General features: G+C 35.3%; 1 protein-coding gene across 4 annotated transcripts in view; it reads left to right on the forward strand.

Moving 5' to 3' along the window:
- CEP350 (centrosomal protein 350) overlaps positions 1 to 25,071 on the forward strand; it is a 116,309-nt gene that overhangs the window by 2,494 nt on the left and 88,744 nt on the right. For 2 of the 4 annotated variants that reach the window (XM_037034876.1, XM_037034878.1), the window contains exons 2-7: positions 12,342 to 12,427; positions 13,231 to 13,277; positions 15,204 to 15,318; positions 16,117 to 16,276; positions 19,615 to 20,237; positions 24,278 to 24,391. In XM_037034876.1, coding sequence (XP_036890771.1) covers positions 12,355 to 12,427; positions 13,231 to 13,277; positions 15,204 to 15,318; positions 16,117 to 16,276; positions 19,615 to 20,237; positions 24,278 to 24,391 — 1,132 coding nt within the window. In that variant the 5' untranslated portion in view covers positions 12,342 to 12,354. Of the gene's footprint in view, positions 1 to 12,339; positions 12,428 to 13,220; positions 13,278 to 15,203; positions 15,319 to 16,116; positions 16,277 to 19,614; positions 20,238 to 24,277; positions 24,392 to 25,071 lie in introns of those variants that run through there. The other 2 variants (XM_037034877.1, XM_037034879.1) reach the window with 2 other exon arrangements.

Consider the following 25,071-nt stretch of genomic DNA (forward strand, 5'->3'; position numbering starts at 1 on the left):
GATACTCATAGTTCTGTCATCTTTGGTACTTCAAATCATTTATACTCTTGATTATGTCAAGAAAACATTCAAGCTACATGGTCATAACGTAACTGAAAACTAGTAACAATTGGCAATTTTTATTGTAGAGTTTTATTGTAGATTTAAAAAGTTAACTGGCCATGTATACTTGTGATTTGCTCTTTTTGTAGGGTGGAGCAAGTTGTGAGCCATACACACACACACACACAGACACGCGCACGCACGAGATACACACACACACACACACACACACGCCCTTAAGATCTATTGCTTAATAAATGGCTTTATTAAGCAATTCACGATTCAAGCAGCATTCTATCTAGGAACTAGAAGGGAGCTCCCAAAATACTCCTAATTACTTTTATTGACTTTTAACCCCATATCAAACAATTTCTAGTGTCACAAATGGTCCCCCCAAAACTAATCAAGTGATTGTATAGTTTTTTCTGCACTAATATTTTTTTGCTTGTTATCCCAAGTGTAACTTTACATTTCTAGTTGTTACTTTGGGTTCTTATTTGACTTTCTCATCTAGTCCGTAAGTTCTGTGATTGCAGAGATCCTCTGTTAGCTATTTGGCTCCCAAGTAGTGAAATAGTAAATGTTGGTTGAATAAATTGACCGAAGAATGGTCTTGACATAATACTTAAAAAACCAGCACCAAAGCCATACTAGTTCATGGGTCCTAGTTCTTCTTAGGAACATACTCCAAGGGTATATTCAAGTTCTCTAGGAAGAAGGGGAATGACAGAAGCCACTGGGATTAAAAAGCCACCGCGAATAAGCCACAGGTGGATCCTGAAAACTTTATTGACTATTTTAATGATTATCCTAGCTGTTCTGGCAATAGTTAGTGTAATTTATAGAAAATAGATGGTTTAAAACCCTACCTATTATACTAGTACTATAATTACAGGCTTGTAATAACTTCAAGTCACTTCTTAATTACAGGATCGGGAGTTTTAAATCTCAAAGTCCAGCTAGTCCACTTCTCATGTTTTATACCTAAGGAAACAGCATCATGTGATGAAAATCTCTTACCTATAGTTGGTTTTGTAACAGGATGAAGGATTTACTATATAGCTGCTAAGTTTACATTTGTTTAATGTGTCAGATGATTATTAAATGAGGAGATTATTGTGAACAACCAGGCAGTCTATTCTACATCAGTGTTAATTAAAAACTCAAAACAGGCTTCTCTTTTCAGTAATCAAAAATAGTCATTAACTTAGAAGTGAATCTCAGCCCTCTCTGTAATTGGGACTACAGATTGGTACAACTGGACAATGTTCCAGAAGGACATTTGGCATTACCTATTAAAATGAAAAGTGCGCTCTTTTTTGGTAGAGTCGTTTCATTCGTAGGAGCTTATCTTACAGAAATTTCAATACAAGAGCATAGGAACAAAACTATAAGGATGTTCATTTTTAGCATTATTACAAATAAATGTCATTAACATTTATAAATAACGAGAAAGTGTCCTGAATGTCCATTGGTAAGGGAATAGTTAATATTATAGTATATTTATGATATGAGGTACTATGCACTTGTTAACAGTTTGAGGACATTTGTATTTACTTCTGAGAAACAGCCGAGTGTATCCTTGAACCTGTGTTCAGAACCGTGTAGTAGACTTTCTAGATTCAAATACTAACTACATCACTTACTAGCTGTGACCCTAGTCACAGCTAGTACCCTTAAAAGGGAAATAGTAAGTGATGTAGTTAATAGAAATAGTAAGTATTAAAGATGAGTTGGTACTTAAACTCATCTTTAAAAGGGAAATAATTGTTGTTCTCTCTTACAAGTCTGTTGTGAGAATTAAGTTAATTTTTAACCCTAAATAAGCACAGTAGGCTCCATATGAGTGTTTGCATTTACTATTATGTACTGACATGGAAGAATGTTTATTACGTAATATTGAGGAGGAAAAAAGTAAGTTGCACTACATTGTGGAATATGATTGTTTTATAAACAAACACACACACATAGGCAAAGAAATGTAGTTTGGTTTTCTTTTGGTTTCTCTGTGTGTGAGGAGGGGTCTGTAAGGCTGGACACTGAACTATTAGCTGTGTTATCCCCGGGACAGTGGGTGACCTCCCTTTTGATACTTTAGACACTTCTGTATTGTTTATTGTATGTCCCACTTTTACAATTTTTGGAAACTTTTTTGCTGAAAAAGAAAATACTGAAGCAGAAATTTTCTTCTATTATGTGGCCATATAAATGTATTTTTGAAGATAGTTGTTTTTCAGAGATCTACAGATTTTGTTAACAGAATATCACATGATGAGGTTCTGTTTCAAAACTTTTGTTAATGGAAGGTTAAAATTAATTTATGAAAATCCCTGATGTATTTATTTTTCTATAAGCTTTGTGACCTTAAACCCCATCTCTGAATTTACGAAATAAGCGTGTAGGCTGGATCAATATTTTTTTAAACCCAAGATTCCCAACTGTGCCCAAGTTACCTTGGAGCACCATAGTAAACTCACACGGGCCTTGTGGGATACTTCTAAATTTTTGAGGGAAACAGTAATATTCAACAGCTGTGGGATATCTGTGGGACACTGCTCAAACATTTAGTTTGAGGGAGGCAGTGCTCCGGAGATTGGGCCGTATTCCTTCAGATGACAGCGTGTCTTCAGAAAGCTAGATTTTGGAGGACTGCTGTGATAAAAAGCAAGTCCTGTGCAAAGCTCCTTGTGAAACAATAAATGAAAGTGATGTGTCCAAAGTGGTTTCAAGGTTTGAGAAGTTTGGACTTCTCAAACACATACATCTTGGACACATACATCCCACTAAGAAGTTTGTTATTAGTAATAAAATAAAATACTTCTTTCAATTTATATGTTTTTTCAGAGTTGTAGGACGTAAATACTAAGTTGTGTGGGCCTAACTACTTAATAAATGGGATTGTTAGGTATTTTTGGGGCCTAAGAGCACCATGAAAAAACTACCGAGACACTAGGCTTCTGTGAACTGGGGAATCTTGGGAACCCCTAGAACTGGTGACTAGGAGACCCGTATATTTTCCATGGGGACATAATATTCATATATATAGAGAGAGTAATATATAGAATAGAATGAAGGTTTTACTAAAGATAAAAAACCCTTACTACTTTCAATACACTGTGATATTTTCAATTTAATTCTGTTTGGTTTCATTAAAAAATGCTAGCTCCAGCTCACAAAAAAAATTTTTTTAACTTACTAACGGGTCACTATTACAATACGTATTTGACCCCTAACTTGAGCTTTAATGTGCTTTGTTCTCTGATTTGTTATAAATGAAGTTAGACTACCTTATACAATAGACACATCTCTGAAAATTTGTGTAACACTACATTTTGTATGATGAATTATTTTAAATGCTATAGGGAAGTAATGATGTAAAGAAGATGTTTTTACAAATAGAATTTATTTTTGCAAACAGGAATCGTTTGTATATGATAAGTTTGGGTTTTGGTGTTTTTTAAAAAAGCTAATCACTTTGTTGTCATTTCAAGTGGACTTGTAAAAGCTGCTTATGGAGTTGTGGCATCTCTCACTTTTAAACATTACATTTAAAATAATTTATCAGTAATAGCACTGCCACAAGTTAATAGTAAGAGTATTTTATTAAACAATTTCTTTTAGTTTGGGGCTTCTTTCAAAATATAAAATGCATACATACATATACCTAATATATATTTTTAGTTATATATATAACTAAAAATAAAAGAAATTTTCTGCCTAGGAATGGAATGGAATACTTTCTATTGTATGGAATACTTGTGGGTTGTTTTAAATTTTTTTTGCGTGTTTTCATTTAAGAATGGATTCTGGGATGTATTGATGAGACCGGCATCATTCAGCAGCCTGGAGCACCTAGTGTGTACTGGATGCTGTGAATGGCCTGGGACTAACAAAGACCAGTAAAACATCATCCCCACTGTCTGGTGTAAGAGGCAGATAGATATGTATATAAGAGGATGGGACGGATAAGAGGAGTGGTAAGAGCTGTGGGTTCACAAGGTGAGAGCACCTGCACTAGGTCAAGGAATCAGTCAATGAGGTTTCAATGAAAGAAAAAGGAGTCATCTTTGTTTCCGTAACAGACTCTGAGTTAGCTAAATTATTGACTGTGGAAGGAAACTTTTCAAAATTATTTACTTTTCCTTGTTTTTTTTCCCCTCAAAAATGGCGCATGCATCTACTTGTAAAAAATTGAAAAACACATCCACTGAAAAATTAGCTGCCTGTCCTGAACTCTCACTCCCTCTCCTTGGAGTTACTACCCAGTGTTAACAGTTTCTTCTGTGTCAGGGAAGCTTTTGTAGTGAAAGTTTTATACTTTAAGGCAAAAAACTAATCCCGAGTTGCAAACTGTAATATGCCTTTGTGGGATATATTTCTTGAAATTAATTTAGAAGAGTAAATTTTAAGGATAACTAGATAGTGTTTAATTAAAGCAAAAATATAGGCTACTATTTTTAGAGGATTGGGGTTTTGTTTTTGTTTTTGTTTTTCTGCTGTCCCTAAGTAAAAGACTAGGGATACTTTCAGTCAGGTGTTAGTTTAGCTCTTCCTTTCGTGTCAGTGGGGGGCGTTGTGTTCTTTGAGACCCTCACCCTGCCTCCTGTGTGCCGGCATCCAGGCTGGTACCAAATATTACATAGTTTCTTCTGGATTTCCTGGATTACAGTACATCAATGTAAGTCATTTGTATTTGTATATTGTACTACATTATGGGAGTGTTGGTTATTGACAGTTTACTTGAACAGTGTAATAGGTCTGACTTAGAGCTGGGATGTTTTCACTTTTCCTAGCCTGGTCCCTGCTAAATTTGTCCATTTTGTAATAAGACTAGTTTGTGTAGTTATTGCCAAGTTGTCTTTTATCAACCTTTCAGGCAGAGATGGTTGTTGTATAGGGTCTGATAGAGATGAGAGAAATGAAATGTAGCAAAATCTTGGAAAGTACCCTCGGTGATAGCCAGACTGATGTCATTTCTTTCATCTTTTATCCCTAGTGCCTGGCACATAATAGGAGCCCAATAAATAATGGAGCTGAACGAGTCTGTGTGACTGAATGAGAGCACTGTCAATAAATGTGTAAGGAGAAATGGCTGCCAGAAGATGCTGGTGAATTTGCTGTCATCTTACACCTTCTCTGTCTGTGTACATGTACCCCATAGGTATAGGTCAGCGTTTCTCAGACTTTTTGGTGTCAGGACCACTTTATACCCTGTGTTACTAAAACCTCGAAGAGCTTTTATTTATGTGGGCTATCTGTATTGTTATTTACTGTATTACAAATTGTAAACATTTATTAATTTATTTTAAATAACTAAACACATTATATTAACAAATAACCATTTTTAATGAAAAAGAACTTTATTTCCCCAAACAAAAAAAAATGCTTAGTGAGACGTGAGGAATTATTTGACAGTTTTCAAATCTTTTTAATGTCTGGCTTAATGGAAGACATCTGGATTCTCATACCAGCTCTGCATTCCGTCTGGTGTGATATCACGTGTCATGAAGCCTTTGGGAAGCCTCACTAACACAGTCATGAGAGAAGGAAAGTGAAAAAAGACAAGTAATACCTTTATATTATTGTGGAAGTAGTTTTGACTTCTAAGACCTCCCTCCACCCCTGGAAATGTGTCATAGGCCCTCGGAGATCCCTGGACCACACTGAGAACTGGTGGTGTAGGTTGTAAAATCAGAGTAGAAAAGGACCGTAGAGGTCATGTAGTGTAATTACCTCCCGTGGATATTTCTGGCTTGTGCAACTGGACTGAGATAGTGAATGCCTCGTTTGCTTTTGGGGAATAATCGTGAGTTGGCTTTCAGGAGATGTTGAGTTTGATGTGTCTTTGATATTTCTGAATAAACACTTTAATATGGGGGTTGGGATATCAGAGATGAGATCTGGACTGGTGTTTTGGTAGTCATTGGCATACAGATGGTATTGGAAGTCTTGAGCATGGGTCCGGCACCCAAGGAGAGTGTAGTGTGAGAAGAGAGCTCAAAGCCGACCCCCTTGAACCTTAAGGTTTACAGGAGAAGGACTAGCTAGCAGAGCAGAAGGAGAAGGAACTGGGGAAGGGGTGGGAAATCAGAGTGGAGTGGGTAGAAGCAAAGGAAGGATGTTTCAAGAGACTGGTCAGCTATGGTCAATGCTGCCAGGATGTCAGGCAGGTTGGGGACTTTTTATTTGAAAATGACTATTAGATTTAGAGACGAAGGGGTCTTTGGTGATTTTAGTGAGAGCTGTTGTTGTGGCAACCACATTGGAATTGCTTGAGGGTGACTGAAAAGTATTCTAAATGGAGACTGAATATATTGAACTTGTGAGAAGTTTGTGAAGGAAAAGAGCAGTAGCAGAGAAGGATGCTGGATTGAGGGGCTTGTTACTTGTTTTTAGTATAAAGACTTTATTAAGTGTAAATGCTGATAAGAATCTTGGAGATGGGTGAAGAAGAGATACATAGGAGAGAACAATGTAATTGATGGTTGAAATTGTCTTGAGAGAATGTGGAGGTGGGGAGGTCCTGAAACAGGTGAAGTCTTCTTACGGCTCCTTTCCTCTGACAGTTACTTTTTCTGTTCTTCTCCCATTCTCCCGATTTATGAACTCTTAGCCTGCATGGTAAGAGGGAAGTTAAATGCTAAATATAATTCATTTAAGTTTATTGGCTATTAGTTTTCTGTGAGCCTTTATATTTACAAGATGAGCGTTGAAGTGTGGACTGCTTGTTGAGTTTAGAGTATGTTTGCTATGAACAGTCAAATCATCTTATGAAGTAGCATCCTTACTTGATTTATAGGCGCATCTACTTTTTAAATATCATTTCAACAGGATTCCTTTTATATAATTTATTATTGCTTTAGTGTAATTGTGTTTCCATTTTCTTTTCACAAGTTAGATTCATCCTTGATTATTGTTTTACACTTTCATTTCTGTTTTACACGAAGCAAATAGAATCGTGTCAAATGTTTTTTTAATCCTCATGATATTTCACTTTAATCTGAACAACGAAGTATTGTTCATTTATGCTTAAACTTCTGCATGAAACAACTTGTTTCTCTACAAGGTGCCAGTTAAACTCACTGTAAAATAAATGTTCAGTAGAATAAAAGTCAAGTCACTTAAATGAATAATGAAAGTATTTTTCAATTTTCTGAAATATAAGAAGCTGTCAGTATAGTAAGAGACCAAGCACAACAGAGTGATGGAGATTCTGTGTTACTGGTTTCTGAAAACTGTAGTCAATGCTTGAGAAAGGAAAGGCTAATACTTGACCCTTTAAACACACAAATGTAATCTTGTTAGAGACCCTGAAAGATCCTGTTTCTTTCCTTCTCCAGCTTTCTCTCACCATTTTTGCTGACCAACACCTGGGGCGTAAACTATGTCTTGTCCTTTTGGTCTCAGGGCTGTTCCAAATATCCTTCCTGCTGCCTGGAAAGCTCTTGTTTGTACTTAAACTTTTCATTTCTCCTTTGAGTCTTAGATTAAACAGCACGTTCCCTCTCTGCTTAACAGATTGGATGAGTTGTTTTTATAGCACTTGCATTTTTTCCTTAATTATTTTCATCCCATTTGTAACCGTTGTTGCGTATCAACCTTCCAAGCAAGCTTTTGGACTGCTTGAGTGTGGGGCCCCTGTTTGTTCTTTTCACAGTTACATCCCCACTCCTAGGCACTGTTCATTCCTCCTACATACTTGGCACTCAGCAAATCTTTGTTAAATGAATGAGTGGCATGGGTCAGATTGAGGAAAAGGTTTCTCATGAGTGTGGAACAATACAGTCTGATGCAGCAGTGGGAGGAGCCAAGGAGTTTGCTAAAACTTCTCACCTGTCCTGTTTAGGAGGGAGGGAAGAATGAAAAGCTTTGCTGTCATTTGGGGTGAGTTTGATAACAGTTGAGGCACGTTGGTTAAATGAGCACCCTCTAAAAGAAGTTGGAGTGCATTGCAATTAATGGAACCGAGGTTCTAAAGAGAATAGAATGTAGGTGGGAAAGCAAGGCGCCTTAGATGAAATTACGAGGGAGGACAGAGGGTTGTGTTATAGATGGTGGCTGAGTTTGAATGCGCGAGAGGTGTTCTGTGAATGACTCTTAGAGGATTTCAGAGGTGTGAGAGAGATTTAATTTGCAGTTCTGTCACTTACTAGCTGAATGACCTTGGGCTAGTTCTTTGGTCTGTCTGATACTGTTTCTTCATCAGTAAAATAGATATGTGGCTAGTTGCCTCAGGGGTGTGATGGAGATTAGAAATAATAGAGAACAACACAGTCCTTGGCCCACTGAGAAGGAACACAGAAACTGGTAGCTTTGATTATTAACTGGTCACCCCGATAGTATTCAAGGTCTGAATTTTGGCTTCTGGTTTAAAAGGATTGTTGCTGTCAAGTGTTCTGGGGCTTCAGAGGAGACGTTCTCAAGTGATTGAAGAATAGTGTTATTGTCAACACTGATGCTTATTTTTGTGGAATCAGTAGTGGTTTTGGAGGCTTCAGACTTCGAAGAGTAGAATTGAAGGTAATCTCTCTTGGGCTGTAGTTCTCAAAGCTTCTGTATTTTGGGACCTTTGTAGATGTATAAATACAGGTTTTTTACCTCTTCTGAGACCCACTGATTTAGAATGTTTTGTGGGTGGAGCCTCGTGTCTCTGTGTAATGACGTGTGTAACGTGTTATTCTGCCCAAGTGATTTTCCTGGAGCCACTGGAGAAAGCAGGCTCAGGAGACAGGAGCGCTGCAGCTGCTTGGAGGCCGTGTGGCTGCTCTGAAATTCACTCGCCGTGGGGTTGGTCAGAGGAATGCATGTGTGCATTATTTGGGAGAGAGTGTTCTTTATAGGCTTAAAAACTAGCTATAGAGGTCGAGTGGGGAGATTAATGATTTTGAAGTAGTTACTTAAAAGATATTTAAATAAAAGGATATTTTCTGTGTGGTCCTATTTCATATGGATTAAACAGTTAGCACATATGATGACTTTATGACTGAAGATGCATTTTGACAATATACTGGCATCAAAGACATTTTTTGGGCACTGACCTTAATACCAGTCCTCATCATGTACCCAAGTTAAAAAAATAAGCCATGTGTGTTATCATGTTATGTTTTAATATGATATCATGTGTGTTCAGATATATGAATATATATGCATGTGTTTGTACTGTATTTTGCCATGTATAATGTGACTTTTTTGCCCAAATTTTTTAGGGAAATATAAGGATGCACATTATACATTGGTATGGTAGTATCTGAAATACCTTGTATCTCTTCTTGTGTTTTGTAATTATTTGTTACATAAAATTTCTTGTGCCATAATATATTCACAAATAAAGGCTAAAAAATTCCTTTATAGTACAAAAACCAAGTACCTAAATATAGATAAGTAACATACTAAATTAAAAAATTAAAACGAACGTTTTTTTCCTCTGGAAGTTTAGGCCAACAGTGTCGGTGCACACTGTACATAGGAGTGCATTCACTGTGCGCGGCAGAATTTGGGATGTATTGCATCTTGTTCAGGGTGGGAAAGGTCTTTTTTCAGTTTTGAGGGAAGTTTTATTATGTTGTAGTTTTATTATAGAGATACTTTTTTTAGATTTTTAATTTTCTAATTTTTAGAAAAGCCGATCATAAACGTGTGGTTTGAATATGAATAGTAGATGCAAAAATAGGATGGTTAAAGGGTAATTAAAGGTGAGAAAGGGAGGAGAAGAAATCAGATAAGAGATTAATATGGAAAACCAAAAAGTAGGAGGGGAAAACAGCAAAAGGAAATAGGAGGTGAATGGAAAAAGAAAAATATAGTACTGATGTTTGAAGAGAATATGCCGTATTTGTTTTTTAGGGAATAGATATAAATGTATCCCTAGTTTAAAGCAAATTTTCTTAAATGAGACTGTACTAGAGAGTGAAAGATCAGAAGTGTTAGCAGAGGGGAGAAAAGTATTAGGAGCCCCGCCTCCCCCTTTCCACTCACTTTTACCTGCAGGATTTTAGAAGGAATGGTACGGTATGGGTTTTAAGAGAAAGAATGCATTAACTTTCCTGATTGAATTAATCAAATATGATCTAGGACAGTGTGTCTAGATTTCCATTTTTAACCATTTCAATTTCTGTGTTAGGATTCTGGCTGCTTACTGTTCAGTGGATACTGTGCACCCTGGAATCTTTGCTATGGGAGTTCAATCTAGGTCGGTTAGATAGAGTTCAGGTCTGTGGGGATGGGCTGGCAGCGACTTCACCATATTTCCAGAATCAGGGGGCTTGATTGCTAACAGACACAGAAGTCTTAACAAGGTAGATGTGTTTGCCAAATTGTAGTTAGCCTGGTAGTTAGCAGTATTATTTCTCTAGTAATTCCTGCAAAGAATTGGTTTAGCTGGGGCCACACCATTCCCCTCTAAAAAACAGTAAGCTTTTTTTGTGAGATTGAAGCCATGGGTCAGGTAGTTATTGTTTGCTCTGGGTGAGTAGCTGGGAGAAGTGTCTTCTCCCTTTCTGAGTAGTTTCTGCTGTTCAGTGAATCTGGATGACAGTGTTTTATTGCTCCAGCTTAACTGCTCATTACTTAGTTCGTGTCCAAAGAGTGAATAAATGAACCTCCAGTGCAGTTTATACATAGTTCTTGTAGTGGGGTTTTTTGGCCTAATCATAATAAGGCTTTTATTTGGTTATAGCCAGAGTAATGACATTATCTTTTTTCTTCAACCTTCTGATTCATTTCACATTGATAATGTGCTTTTATCAAATGTTTCCCATTGTTTCCGTGGCATCATACATTTAGCTTGTTGTATGGCTACCTGTAGCCCTCTTTTCTCTGTTTTCATCAGCAAGGGCAATTATGCTTTTGTGTGTGTGCCTTGTAATTTTACCAAAATTCCTACAGGTTACTTGCAAATTAGTATATGAATGCCATGTCCCTGTTTTCCTTTCCTTCTCTTCCCTTTTCTTTTCCCTCCTCCTCCCTCCCTCCTTCCCGTCTTATGGACTTAGTGAGGTATGTTGTGTTCCTCTTTCTTTTTTATGAGTAGTTTTCCAGTGCGGCTTTTTAAACACCTCTTGTTTTCTTTTTTATCATGGTTTTTTTTTTTTTAAATTTACTCCCCTCATATTCATGCCTTCACTGGCAGCCCTGTCCTTGATTCTTCTTTATTCTTTTCTGTTTAAATTGAGATCCTAACAACTTCCAACACTGCCATTTGTTTTATGTGTTGATTGAGTGGCTCTGTTGATATGAAAATGAATCAGAAGATAGAGTCTTCAAGGACATCCTTGTGTGGACACTGATGTGGGCACATATATGCTACTTCTAACTTTATTATATAACCATTACATTGGTTATATAATATATATATGTATATAACTGTTATACTGATATATGTATACAGTGAGGAAAGATAGCAAGGGGCTTGGCTATAAATTAAGGTTGTGAAGGCTTCCCAGGTTGGAACTTTACCCCATAGATGATAGTCATTGAAGAGTTATAGAAGCAGATTTGTTAGATCCTGTTTTAGAAAGATAACTTTGGTTGCAGTATGAAGAACAGATTAGGAGCAGAATAATTTAGGAAGCTTTTAATCATAATTGAGCCAAAAAATGATGCTCTGAATAGAGGCAAGGGGAAGAGAGAGAAATTAGGGAAATATCTTTAAAATTTTTTTCAACAGTCTGATTGAGGCATACTTTATATACCATATCAAAAAAAATTTTTTAAGACAATATTCTCTACCTCTCTTAATTCCTGATTAAATAGGCAAAAAAAAAAAACAACCCACACAAATAGTCAGTAAATAAATAATTCCAAAATTTCCATATGGTTATAGAATAAATCTGTCATCATGTTGTCTGTAAAACATTTAACTGGGAAGGTAGTTTCTATATTGTCCAAGAAGTGATGTTGAGTAAGTTCAATCTGTTTGATTTGGTAAACACTTTAAAATGGTTAGAAAAGGCATTTGGCAAATTAAAATTTGCACTTTAAAGATAAAGTTTTGACAGATTAGATTCTTTTCTTCCTCTGAAGAAATTTTTTTCATTGTACTTTTTTCACAATATTTTTTTTCTATTTTTATAGAAAACAGTGATTTTTATATATACTCTTACATAAAGATTTATATATATATTCTTACATGAAGAATAGACCGACTTAGAATATCAGGAACTCTTAAGAGGGTGTAAAGATAACTTTAGAGATGACAAAATCCTTTTCCAACTTTAATGAAAGGCAGGGAAAGTCAGAACACTTTCTGTACTAACATTACAATGGTGATACTCAATGAATGCTTGATGGCATGCTTGCAGGTAAATTGGCAGGATGAGGAGCAGCGAATCAAAAGAGGTGCCTTTTCCAAATCCAAGGAGCTCTCAAAGGAAGGATACTGTTCAAGGTATGATTTGCTTTTTCTAAACTGAGCTTAATTCCTTGTGTAGGTCATATGTACAAAATTCTGGGCTAATCAATAAATGAAAATTATATAAATGTGATTTATAAAAGGGGATACATAATTTTAAAATTTTAATTTTTTTCTAAATTTTTATTTCTTGGTGAAAGAGAGGGAAAGAGACGTTGATTTGTTGTTTGTCCTGGAAGATTGAAGTTTGGAGTATTCTCATCTTTACTCATTATAATGTAAAATATCATACAATGTAAAATTTTGTGTTTGTTTAGCTCATTATGATAGATTGTTGGAGATGTGTAATGGGAGTGTGGGTGGGCGTTAGTCCAGCTGTTCTAAGAACTAATGAATGGGACCAATGTCTAATGCAGCTCCGAACCATATATTGGGAAGCTCAACTTTATTGCGTGGGAGAAGAACCACGTTCTGGCCCTGGCTGGTGTGGCTCATTGGATTGAGTGCTAGCCTGCAAACCACATGTCTGGGTTGTGGGCCAGGTCCCCAGCAGGGGGCTTGTGAGAGGCAACCACACATTGATGTTTCCCTTCCTCTCTTTCTCCCTCCCTTCCCCCCTCTCAAATGAATAAACAAACAAACAAATAAATAAATAAAATCTTTTAAAAAAAGAACCATGTTTTGCCTCTATATAATAAAGTACTTGCTGAGGACTAGTTCTGCCTAATAAAGTGGTTCTCAAGTTTTGAGTGCATTTGAGATCAAATGCATCTTATTAAGATGCAGATTCTAAGGTTGACTTCAGAGATTGTGATTTAATAAATATCAGTGTTCCCCAGCAGATACAGCCGCATCGTGGGATGCACTTTCTCCGACCAAGCCTGCTGTAAGTAGTTATAGTTCCGTTCATTTCCTCTGTTTTAAAGTTGATTACTTGTTAATGATTGGATAGATTAGATTTTTTTCTGTAGCTCTTTTTAGTAGAAAAATAATGTTAACATTTTGGTAAGAAGTTATGTACCATATATTACAAAATGAGCATTAATGACAACTATTAAATAATAAAAGAAAATCGAGACACTTTAGGTATCAGGAACATTAATATAATAACATGAAACATTAAAATACTTTCTGCTGTTTATTTTTCTGTATTAACTCTGCTCATTTGGTGTGTTGAAGTGAAGATTTCAAACATGGAATGAATTTAGGAGGGTGAGGCTGTGTGGAAGGCTCAGAGTCAGGGAGTGAACAGCTACTTCGTCAATGGACCGCGAGTTGCCTCTCTGTTGCGGCAGTGGTAGCGGGGCCTCTCGCCGCTGGTGCAGGGTGACTCTGGGCAGCCGGTTCTCATTTGTCTTCTGTCCAGTCTTGACGGGAGTGTAGAGTCCAGATGTGGCCGGTGAGGCAGAGTCCCTTCGAAGGGAGACCCTTTCCTTTTCTTTTTCACTTGCTTTCCGGCCCGTTCCTTTTCTAGTATGTCCGTTTTGTTTTCTTTTGTATCCTACCTGAGTTTGAATCACCTATTTCTTTGATGTTTGAATGTGGTATTCTCTGTCCCCTAATCTTTTGAACTGCTTTGAAAATCAATCTGGAAAAGGTAATACTATAACCTAGATTTGGTCATAATACAGAGTCAAATTTAGACCCCACAAATAGCAATAGATACTCTCTTTCTACATTACAGTGTTGCAACAGCGTCTGTCTCCCAATTTAATTTAGAGCTAAACTAATTGAGAGCTGAACTGTTAATTGTTTTTTGGAATGATTTTTTTTAAAGAATTTTGAAGGGTAAGGGGCTCAGTATAAATGGGGGAGGGAGAGCCTGATACAGAACTGTTATAGGAGTAGTGTAATTTTGTGAGTATATTTTACTGCAGACATTCAAAAGGAGATAAGTTAGAATTTTATACAAAGCTTTTTTTTTAAATCTGTGGTGGAATTTTGATTAATTTCCTTTTTTATACCTTTTCTGTTTTTTCTAAGTTTTCTTCCATAAGCATTGTAATACTCTACTATTGAGGGGGAAATGCTTCTTAAAATCATTGAGAACATTGATGGTTATACCAAAAGTTAACCTCTGTTGTTAATTGTACAGAAACCTGAATTCTATCTTGTGACTTTTATCTTTACCATGAAACTTATTTTACAGACATAAGATTATAAAAAAGTGTGGCTGATTGAATAGTCCTAGTCCTAAATTTTAGTCTAGCTGAATCATTCTTCCCTCATTTTTGCATGTAACATGCACAAGATTTTATATTTTTATACATATAAAATATAATATATATATTATATTTATACAATATGGATTTTTATCATATATAACATATAAAATATCTATTGTATACTGTATAATATATAATACATGCTACATCTAATATGCATTTTATATGTTTTATAATATATAATATATAAAATACACATGCTGCATATCATATGCAACATATATGATATACAGCATATAATGTCAGAAAAGTTTTACTGCTTTAAAAATGCAATTAAAAAATAGGTCAGGGCAAATAGAAACTTTTTAAGTCTTCAGAATCTTTTTTGTTTTCTTGTCTAAATTTGGGCATTGTTATGCCAGTCATTAGTAGAGCTGAAAGTAGTAAATATGAAAAATTAAAAGTAGTAAATTAAAAAAATATGAAAAAAACTATTTTTTTGTTCATTACAGTAAAATACTTAAATTTTTTTTTTTTCTGCTTTGGAGAAAGGTATTAGATGATAGAGTTTTAAATAACTATGTAAATTGTTAGTAGCTGTTTATTTACAGAATTAACCTGTTTGTTGTGATGGTGTTTAACTTTAGCTGAGACACATTGAAAACAAGTTAGAAGTAACCCCTACAAGTACAGCTGTGTTTGATTCTGTCATGGATACCAAGAAATCTTCTGCAAGTGCTGTCCGAAAAATAAGTAGAAAAGGTATGTATGGGGTGACCACCAAAGATCTGAATGTACTCAATATAAATTTTTGATGTTGCCTTCATTTCAGTTTAATTTCTTTTTATAGTCCCATGTATTTGCTTTCTCTCTTGTTAGAGACTAAACCTCATCAGTGTGTGTTTTTCCCTTGAGTACTGAGTAGTTATGAAGCAGCCTCAGATTCATTGTCTGTGGGTGATGTTTTCCTCGTCTTTTTTAATTAGGGGTTTAGCACCACTGTATCACCTTTGACGGTGAATCTTCATTTGTTTTTTCGGTGGTGAGAATATGTCTTTTAAAAAAATTCTCAGGTCTGTATGTCACTTTGAAATTTAGTTGGGGTTTAAAATCACAAATGGAATATCTAACTTACGGATACTATCATATGTTCACACGGTGCCAGTGTTTTCTTTGCTTACCTTTCATAATTTTGGGGTTTCCTAATCAGTGGGCTGAAACCTGCAGGTTAGTACTTCGCACTGAAACTGTGATTTTATTTTGATTTGTGAATCTATGGTGTTTTTTCTAATATTTCTTTTTTGAGTGAGACCCTTTGGCAAAAAGGAATTTTACATGTCAGATTTTACTTTGCATTGTTTTCACATAATACAATCTTTCTTTAAAGACTGATTTACTATAATAATTTAAGTAAACCCTGAATGTCTTTCATCTATTTCAATAATGCTCAATTGGAGATTCCAGCAGTAGTAGATGCTAAGTTATTTTCTTAGATCTGTGCCAAATTCAGAGACAGTCGTATTTTATATCCTATGTTCTCACAGACTTTTTCCCCTGCAGATGGTAGATACCTGGATGATTCTTGGCTTAATGCTCCAATCTCCAAATCTTCTAAACCATGGAAGGAGAAATCTCGCAGTCCTCTCAGAGTTACCACCCTGGAGAGTAACGTGAAGAAAAATAATCGTGTGGAATTCCGAGAACCTTTGGCTTCTTACAGGTTAATGTTTTAAAAAAATAAGTTATCAAATTGGGCTAGCCCGGAATATTTACAGCAAGATGATAGTTTAGTATCTGAGCTTTTTATAGTGCTCTGGCTCTGGTAATATTACCTGTTCATTAAAAAAAATAAAGCACACATCTTTTATATTATGAAGTACTGATTTTCTACTCTCATTGATTAGATATTTCGGGCCCTGGCTGGGTAGCTCAGTTGATTAGAGCATCATCCCGATACGCCAAGATTGTGGGTTCCATCTCTGATCAGGGCACATACAAGAAGCAACCAACCAATGCACAAATGAGTGGAACAACAAATCCATGTTTCTCTCTCTCTCAAAATCAATAAAAAACAATATTTGGGAAGGGAAGAAGTTGTAATATTTGCTCCAGGCCACTAGCACCATTGTAGTAACTGTGTTTCCTATAGACAGATTATTCAGGAAGTGTTGCTTCCCCTGCTTAATATCTCAGATTGGATGTTCTACATAATGAATTTCATATAGCTTAGTTTTCTTCTTTTTCTGATAGTGTTAATCAGTTACTTAAAATTTCTTCTTGGGAATGTGGGTTGATATGTTGTTTGACTTTAGCTAGTAGCTTTTTTCAGCAGCTTATTTAGTCAGATATTCAAGCTTGATGTATGAATTTTGATAGTGTGGATGATATCAAATGCTTTGTGTTATTGGATAGCTGATAAATTTAGGATATTCAACAGACAAAATTATCAAATTTTGTATTTGTTTGAGGGACATATTACTAATGATATAAATGTGTTTGTGCTGTTAGGGTAGTAAATAGTAATAAGTAATAAACACCGGACCATATATTTTTTGTTTCATTAGAAGCATTTTTAGTATTTTCAAGTGTCAGTAAATCAAGGAGTTTCATGATGGTGCTTGGTAGTACAGAGGGATGGAGGTGAATTCCAAGGTCAGTTTGCAGCAGGGTCAGTTTGATGCAGTTTTGAAATATCTGGTGGGAAGACTTGGTGGACATTTGAAAATCTGGGTAGGAATGTGTGTGGAAAGGTCAGGGCTGGGAATATAAACGGGCATTGTCACTAGTGTCATAGTGGTAAAAATGATGAAAAAAATGTAAAGAGAAGGCTGGGGACTCAGTCTGGATAGAAATTCATAGAAAAAAAAGAAAGGTAAAATTTGAAAAAAAATCGGAGTTCAGAATCTTTAACCACAAAAATATTAAGCAAGTTGCCTAGAAACATAATCACTATCAGAAATGAAACTAAATTACTGACCTTTTATGTGTCTATTGTAATGTTTTTCTACCAAGAATACTACCTAATATTTAAAATTATGTATCTTTTATGAAAAAATACCTATAACATAGCTGTGAATAGAATGCCCTTCACCTGGCCAACTCCCTTCATCACTTCAAACTTACCTTTCATCACCTTACATATGAAACATTGTGAGATCTGTTTCTACCCCACTCTGTTCCCCCAGCCTGTTGAACCCTTCTGTGCTGCCATGATACTGTATATCTTCCCGTATTTCAAATTGCATTATATTTTGATTCCTTATCTACCCATTGCATTAATTTATATAAAGCTGTAAATCTATCTTATTCTCAAAACACTATCTGATGTCTGTCATTTATTAAGTATTCTATAATTATTTTCCCAGCATTTTATTATTAAAATTTTCATGTTTACAGAAATGCTGAAAGAATTGTATATTGAATACCCTTATATGTATTTAGCAGATGTTTAGTGAATGAATGAATCAGTCCTTCCTCCTCTTTTTTTCTTTCCTTTGCTTTGCTTTCCTTTCCTTTTCTCCCTCCCTCCCTTCCTTTTTTCTTCCTACCTTCCTTCCTTCCTTCCTTCCTTTTCAGTGTTCTTCTCTTTTTAAGATTTAGCCATGATATGTAACTTATCTTTTTATGCTTTATTTTATTCTCTGCATGTGCTAATTTTAGACCTAAATGATTTTAACTGAATTGTTATTACAGTCTGGTCAAAATAGTGAAAATAATTTCAGTTAGTCTTGATATCTAGTGGAAGCTACAGGGCTCAGTTCTCAGCCCCCATCTTATTTAATAATCAGCCACTCAGAACAGGGCCTAATGTGTTTTGGGTCCTGGACCCCTGGGATAATCTGATGAAAGCTGTAGACTATCTCCTTAGAAAAATACACATACTTAGATACAATAGATATGGTTTATGTAATCACCGTGTTATGCCATAATAATTTTTGTGGCAGTTTTATGCCTTTAAATAGAACATCTAGATCAGTGCTATACAATAGGCCCTTTTAATGTGGCCACATGTATAATATAAACATTTTTAGTAGTACATACACACACAGAAAGAATACCCATTTGTAATTAAAAAATAAATAAATAGACTCTCAGTAAATTAGGAATAGAGAGGGGCTACCTCAATGTGAAAAAACAGAGATGTTTTACGTTCTTTTGATGTTGTTTTAAATCTTTTCAATCATGTCTAATTTACATTATAGCACATCACAAGTTAGGTTAGCCATATTTGAAGTGCACAATAGCCACATGTGACAGATGTCGACTCTTTCAGACATGGCAGGTCCCGGTTGTTTTGTGTGCTTTTGTAATTTTGTCGGGTGTTTTATCATGATTCAAATGCTCTTCTTACTGCTGAGGCCTTTTTGTCTTCATTAACCTCTCTCTTAATAAAATGGTTCTGTTCCTAAAATATAACTTAATTGGAATGATGTGTAAAATAAAAATAGTCTCTGAAGGAAGACTTTTGCTAGTGTTTTTATGAATAGAGAATATGGACTTTGTGATATGCACTTTGGCTGTGTTTAGTCCTTTTGCTTACTCTGAAATTTCTAGGTTTGCTTTACATGGTTTGAAGCTGCCAAAAAAGTGGTCAGTGGTTCAGAGAGGTTTGAATTTACTAACCACATTTATGTGAAGGAAAATATTTATTGTACCTTTACTTTATTTCTGTTCCGTCTGTTTGTTAATTTGGTACATGATTTAGAAATTACGCATATGAAGTGCCAGTAAAGGAGTAAAATACACATTTTGGTAAAAGGTGTCAAGTGAATATCCAAAGTCAGATTGTAACCCTATTTTATGGCATTCTTAAGGAACTTTCTCCACACATCTTTTGCATTTTTCTTATTTTATTATATGCAGATTATGATTTAGAACTTGATAGAGGGGTCATTGAGTCTTAATATTAGTAATGGTTATTTTATTAGTTTTAACTCTCTGGACTTTCTGGGGGGGTTGGTCTCTAATTTTACTTTAGAGTTCACCATTTGTAAGACTAGTTTTAGTTTGACTGCTTTTTGTACTTTTTATTTAAGACTTATTATTTTTTAATTATAGGGAAATTCATGGCATACCTTCTAATATAAGTCCCAGCCCTTTAGAGTCAAAGCATGTATATTGTGTGGATGTTAATGAAGAAAAGCCTGAGAATGGGAATCGGATGGTAAGCAGTCGAGAAGAACGAAATACACGTTGCTGTGATTTTGAAAGTTCCCAATCATCTGTCATCAATGACACTGTTGTTAGGTTTTTAAATGATCGACCAGCAATTGATGCATTGCAAAATTCTGAAAGTTTAATTAAGATGGCAGCTCCTATGAGAACTGAGGAAGAAAAGCCTAATAGGACAAAAGGAAATGAGAATAATCTGAAGGCTTCTGTCAGTAACGTGGGCCGTGATGTCGATCCCAAAGTGTTACAGCTGGCTGACTCTTCTCCCTCTTCTACTAGTACTTCTAATTCCCAAAGATTAGATATCTTAAAGAGGCGACAACATGATGTCAAACTGGAAAAACTCAAGGAGCGGATTAGGAAACAGTGGGAACACTCAGAAGAAACAAGTGGCCGGAGCCAGAACCTGGGGCACGTTGACCACCCAGTAATGGTCGTTAATGTTGATAGCTCAGTGACCGCGAAAGTCAGGAAAGTGGCAACAGCACCGCCTGCTCCTGCGTATAAAGGTTTGTGGTCAGTCCCTGTGTCTTTTTCTTTCTGCCTCCTCATCCCCGTCTCCTCCCAGTGGTATTTGAGTAGAGGCGATCCTCTTTAGAACAGATAAGAAATTAATTCAAGGTGCAGGTTAAAAATGCAGGCTTCTGGATCCTACCTTGGAGCAAAATCAGAATTTCTGGGGATAGCGCCCAGAATTGGCATTTTTAATTAGTTCCGCAGGCCCACTATATGAGCATTTAGTAAGTTGAACAAAAGAAGAAATAAGAAACTAGTACATTTTCAGAGAACTGAAAGAGTATTCTCTTATTCTGTCATTGTATGTGGATTGTTATTAGGAATTCTTTCAGAAGTAGTATTCAAAAGATAATTCAATCAGTTTGAGTTAATATTAGGTTACAGAATATTTTGGCACAGACATTTGGTTCATGTTGTTTTAACTTTCAAGTTTTGACACGGGTTTTCCCCCTGTGTTTAAGAAAAATATTTAAGTCACATTTATACCAACATTAATAGATTTCCATTGAGAAGAAGCTTTTCAGAGAGAATTTCTGTTTTTAGCCAGCTCAAGTGTTTATGTATGGTGGTTTTAAGGAGTTTGTATTTTTATGTTCCTGAAATTAATTTCCTAGGGTTATCTTGTAAAGTTTCTAATAAAGAGTTAATTCATAGATCAGGTTAGTCTGTGTTACATTTTTTGTCCTGAAAACTTCTGCCATTGTAACCTTTCTTTTGTGCATATTTTTTAAAGTTTAGTTTTTCTAGATAAATCTGTGAAGATCAAATATTGTCAAAATTTGTTTCTTCTGTTAATTTTAAGTTATTAACAAACCAAGACAGTTTTTGCTACAGTCAGTTGTGTTTTGTATTTTTACTAAGTCTAATTTTTCTCTGACCCCTTTTTAAATTTTTAGTCCTGAATTGTTTTTAGTCATTCTTTCCTGCAGAATAAATTTTACTGTGTACAGTTTGAGCAATTACCAGCTTTATTTTGTAGTGTATCATGTTTTATTAGTGATATCCATTGTAAATTAGATAAAAATGGGTAATTTGAATTTTATTCTAGCTACTTTGTGGTGAAATCTTGAGCAGTTCCCTCTAGAAAGAATACTGGAAAAAAATCACTCTGTTATCCATGGTTGGTCTGATGCGTTAGTAATGAAACTCTCTCTATCCTTTAGTTATTTGTGTACCATGTAGTCATTGTCCACACTGTTGACAGAGCAAGTAGCGAATGGTGGGGTCAGAATGTTCTTGTTGGGTCTGAGATAGTGAGTGATTATCCAGAACTTTTGCTATATCAGACCCATTAAATGCATATGGTACATTTAAGGTTTGTTCGTTCCAGAAGATAAAGTTCTGAAATTCCAGCTATTCTACTAAGGCAAAGTTAAGAATGAATCCATATGTCATTTAATAATGACAGTTTGAATCCATATGTCATTTAATAATTTACAAAAATTTAAACTGATACTTTCATTTGTTCAAATACGTAATAATAATTCACTTTTTAATTATGAAGTTCAGAAGTCAAAAGACGAAAAGGGTGGACCTTGAAAAGTTCTTTTGCTTCACCTACCTGGTCCCTTTTCTGGAGATCACTGTGTATTTTCCAGAGATAATTTTTTCTTCCGAGGTAATTTTTGCATACACAGAAATAAGAGAGAGTTAGTTTATTAAATTTCTCTTTTTTTTATACAGTTGTTAGCATACTAAAACCATTTAAACCTTGGATTTTCATTTATGTTTTTGTGCCCTTTATTTTTTTTTTAAGGAGACTTTGGAAATGTTCTCTGATTCTGCTCTAAAATTTGAAGTACTGAACAGAAATGGTGTTTATGTGATTCTTTCTTGTCTTATACTTGGTTGTTTGCATATCTTTTTTTTCCTGGTATAATTGCCCATGAATGTTAAGAGCCTGTATAAGTCATCCTTACTTTATTTCAGGGCCTAATACAATGTCTTGGATATAAGCGCCCGGTAAATTTTTTATTCTATTCAATCAGTTCAACTAATAAGTAAAAAAGTGGAGAAAGAATGGAAATAAAGACTGAAGGATGGAAAGAGAAACTGATAGAGACATTGAAAGCTTCTTGAAGTTAACTTACAAATAAAGATGCAAATATAAAGAAAGGCTCTCATGCAGATAGATAGTTCTTAGAGAGGACAAGAGAAAGAATCATAGAGTTGAATGTAGAGAGATGGGAGGAGGTTGCTGATGAAGACGAGTGTTGAGAGAGAGGGAGAGAGACTTGGATAGGATTGCTACACTTTTTTATTACAAACTAGTTTCTAACAGACGGAACACTGTGTTTGTAAGTTTTTTCCTTATACAGATGTAGGTATAATTGTGTGCCCCTTGCCACAAATGTTAGGTGAAATTAAGTTTATGCTATTATGCCCAGGAGCTGAATAGATCATTTACTATTAGACATGTAGTTAACTTACCAGTACATTTCATCTAACACCTCTAAAGTCCTTTTACCAATTTCAATTCCAACTTATTCTTTATGATGATTTAATTTTACAAATATTTGTTGGCTGCCAAATTTTGGATAAGTTGAACCATCTGAAACTATAAATCTTTGCACTACTCTGGGTAACATCCCTGTTCATTGTTTTATTATTTTGTAAAGTAACACTCCAAGTTCAGTGTATTTCTTGAAGAGTAGTGATAAATTTGGAGTAGGAAGTCAGAACTAGGAAAAAGCACATGTGTAATGGTTTTTGAGAAGTTGGACAAGTATGTTTTAAAGATACATTTTTCACACTTTGGGTGTGTTTTGCCTTATGTAGGCAGCAAGTGGTCCATTAGTTCAGCCACAGGCAAAATCAGAGAGATGTTAGCAATTAATGCCTGTTTTCAAAGAAAAAAATAAGTAATGTAGTCTTTCTTTTAGTCTTGAGATGGATAGTTTATATCTCTGAACTTTATAATTTATGATTAGCATTTTCAATCACTTAATTTAGTGTTTCTCCATTTCTAGTCTTTTTTGAACAAATGTACTATATATTGCTTTATCTCACTGAAGCTTGCTTTTTCCAAATAGGATTTGTCAACACATTATGTGGTAGCTAATTATGCATTCCTCTCTTAAAAGCTTATAAAGCTGCCCAGCACTATTAGTTACTAGGGAAATCCAAATCAAAACCACAATTGAGATACCATTTCATACCTACTAGGGTGACTGTAATAAAAAAGACAGACAATGACAAATGTTGGGGATGTGGAGAAATTAGAACCCTCATATATTGCTGGTGAGGATGTAAAATGGTGCAACTATTTTAGAAGACATTTTGGCAATTTCTCAAAAAGTTAAACAGAGTTACCATATGACCCAGCTATTCCAATCCTAGGTATAATAGCCAAGGGAATTGAAAACATCTGTCCACACAAAAATTTGTACACGAATGTTCACAGCAGCATTATTAATAATAGCCAAAAAATAAAAAAACCCTAATGTCCATCAGCTGATAAATAGATAACAAATGTTGGTACACCCATACAATGGAGTATCATTCAACAATAAAAAGGAATAAAGCTTTGATACATGTTATACAGTGGATGAACACTGAAAACATTGTACTGAGTGAAGAAGCCAGACACAAAAGGTCATGTGTGATATGATTCTATTTACATGAAATATGAATTATAAATAGTATGATTTTATGTACATAAAGGTCATGTATAGTATGATTCTATTTACATGAAATTAAATCATAAATAGCATGATCCGGTTCATATGAAATGTCCAGAATAGGCAAATCCGTAAAGATAGAAAGTAGATTAGCAGTTGCCGGAGAGCAGAGATGGTATAGCATGGGGAGTGGCAGCTGATGTGTGTGGGGTTTCTTTTCAGGGGGATGAAATGCTCTGGAACTAGGTGGTGATAGTTGTATAACTTTGTAAATAATACTGCAAACCACTGAGTTGTATACTTTAAAAGTGAACTTTATACTTTGTTAATTGTATCTCACTTAAAAAGGTATAACAAACAATACTTATAAAGCAGCTTTGATAAGAATGTTCTGTGCTGTTGGTGTGTACTAGGTTTCAATCCTTCAGAGACCAGGATTCGAACACCCGATGGCAAAGTGTGGCAAGAGGCCGAGTTTCAAAACATGAGCAGAGAACTGTATCGAGACTTAGCACTTCACTTTGCAGGTGAGAGGAGAGCTTTCTAAGGACTTGAGTGCATGCATGCTATTTAACTTAAAATATTTAAACATAAAATGGCCACCAAGTTAAAGATATTTCCCTTTTCTAACTACATGGTATACTTAAGTAGTGGTGGTTTTGGTCTGTCATAAAGCTCCCTTTGCTTCTAGGCTCTGCTCCAGGGTTAAAATTAGCACACATGGCTGATGAGACAGAAACGAGGCTATTTTTAAACTGAAGGATTTTCAGAGTGGGGCCTGTCTGATTTGAAGAAAATATAGCAGTCTAGTTGAAGTTCATTTTTACTAACCCCTGAGGTGTTTGAAAGGTCAGTAATTTCACAGGCAGCAGATAAGTAGATACTAACATAAGGGCAAAATGCAGAAAGTGGAACCTTTTAGGAAAGGAATAATATTAGGGAATTGGAAATATGAGGAACTTCTGGAAGATTAGAAGAAGGAAATAAGGAGTTCATACTCAAAATGTTACTACATATTAAACATCTAGATGGTTTTAGACAAGATGTTGGATATTTAGTATTCTGTATTTTTTACAGTTGAGGAAAGAGAGACTCAAAGAGTAATTTTCCCAAGGTTGCATAGAGCATTAAGGATTGAAGCCAACTCTGTACAGCCTGAGATTTTTGTAGGACGCCCCAATGGAGATTCTTCTAATAAGTTTTGTGG

Source organism: Sturnira hondurensis, unplaced genomic scaffold, assembly GCF_014824575.4.
Source record: "Sturnira hondurensis isolate 20B ecotype Veracruz unplaced genomic scaffold, ASM1482457v3 Scaffold0022215, whole genome shotgun sequence".
Taxonomy (NCBI): Eukaryota; Metazoa; Chordata; class Mammalia; order Chiroptera; family Phyllostomidae; genus Sturnira; species Sturnira hondurensis.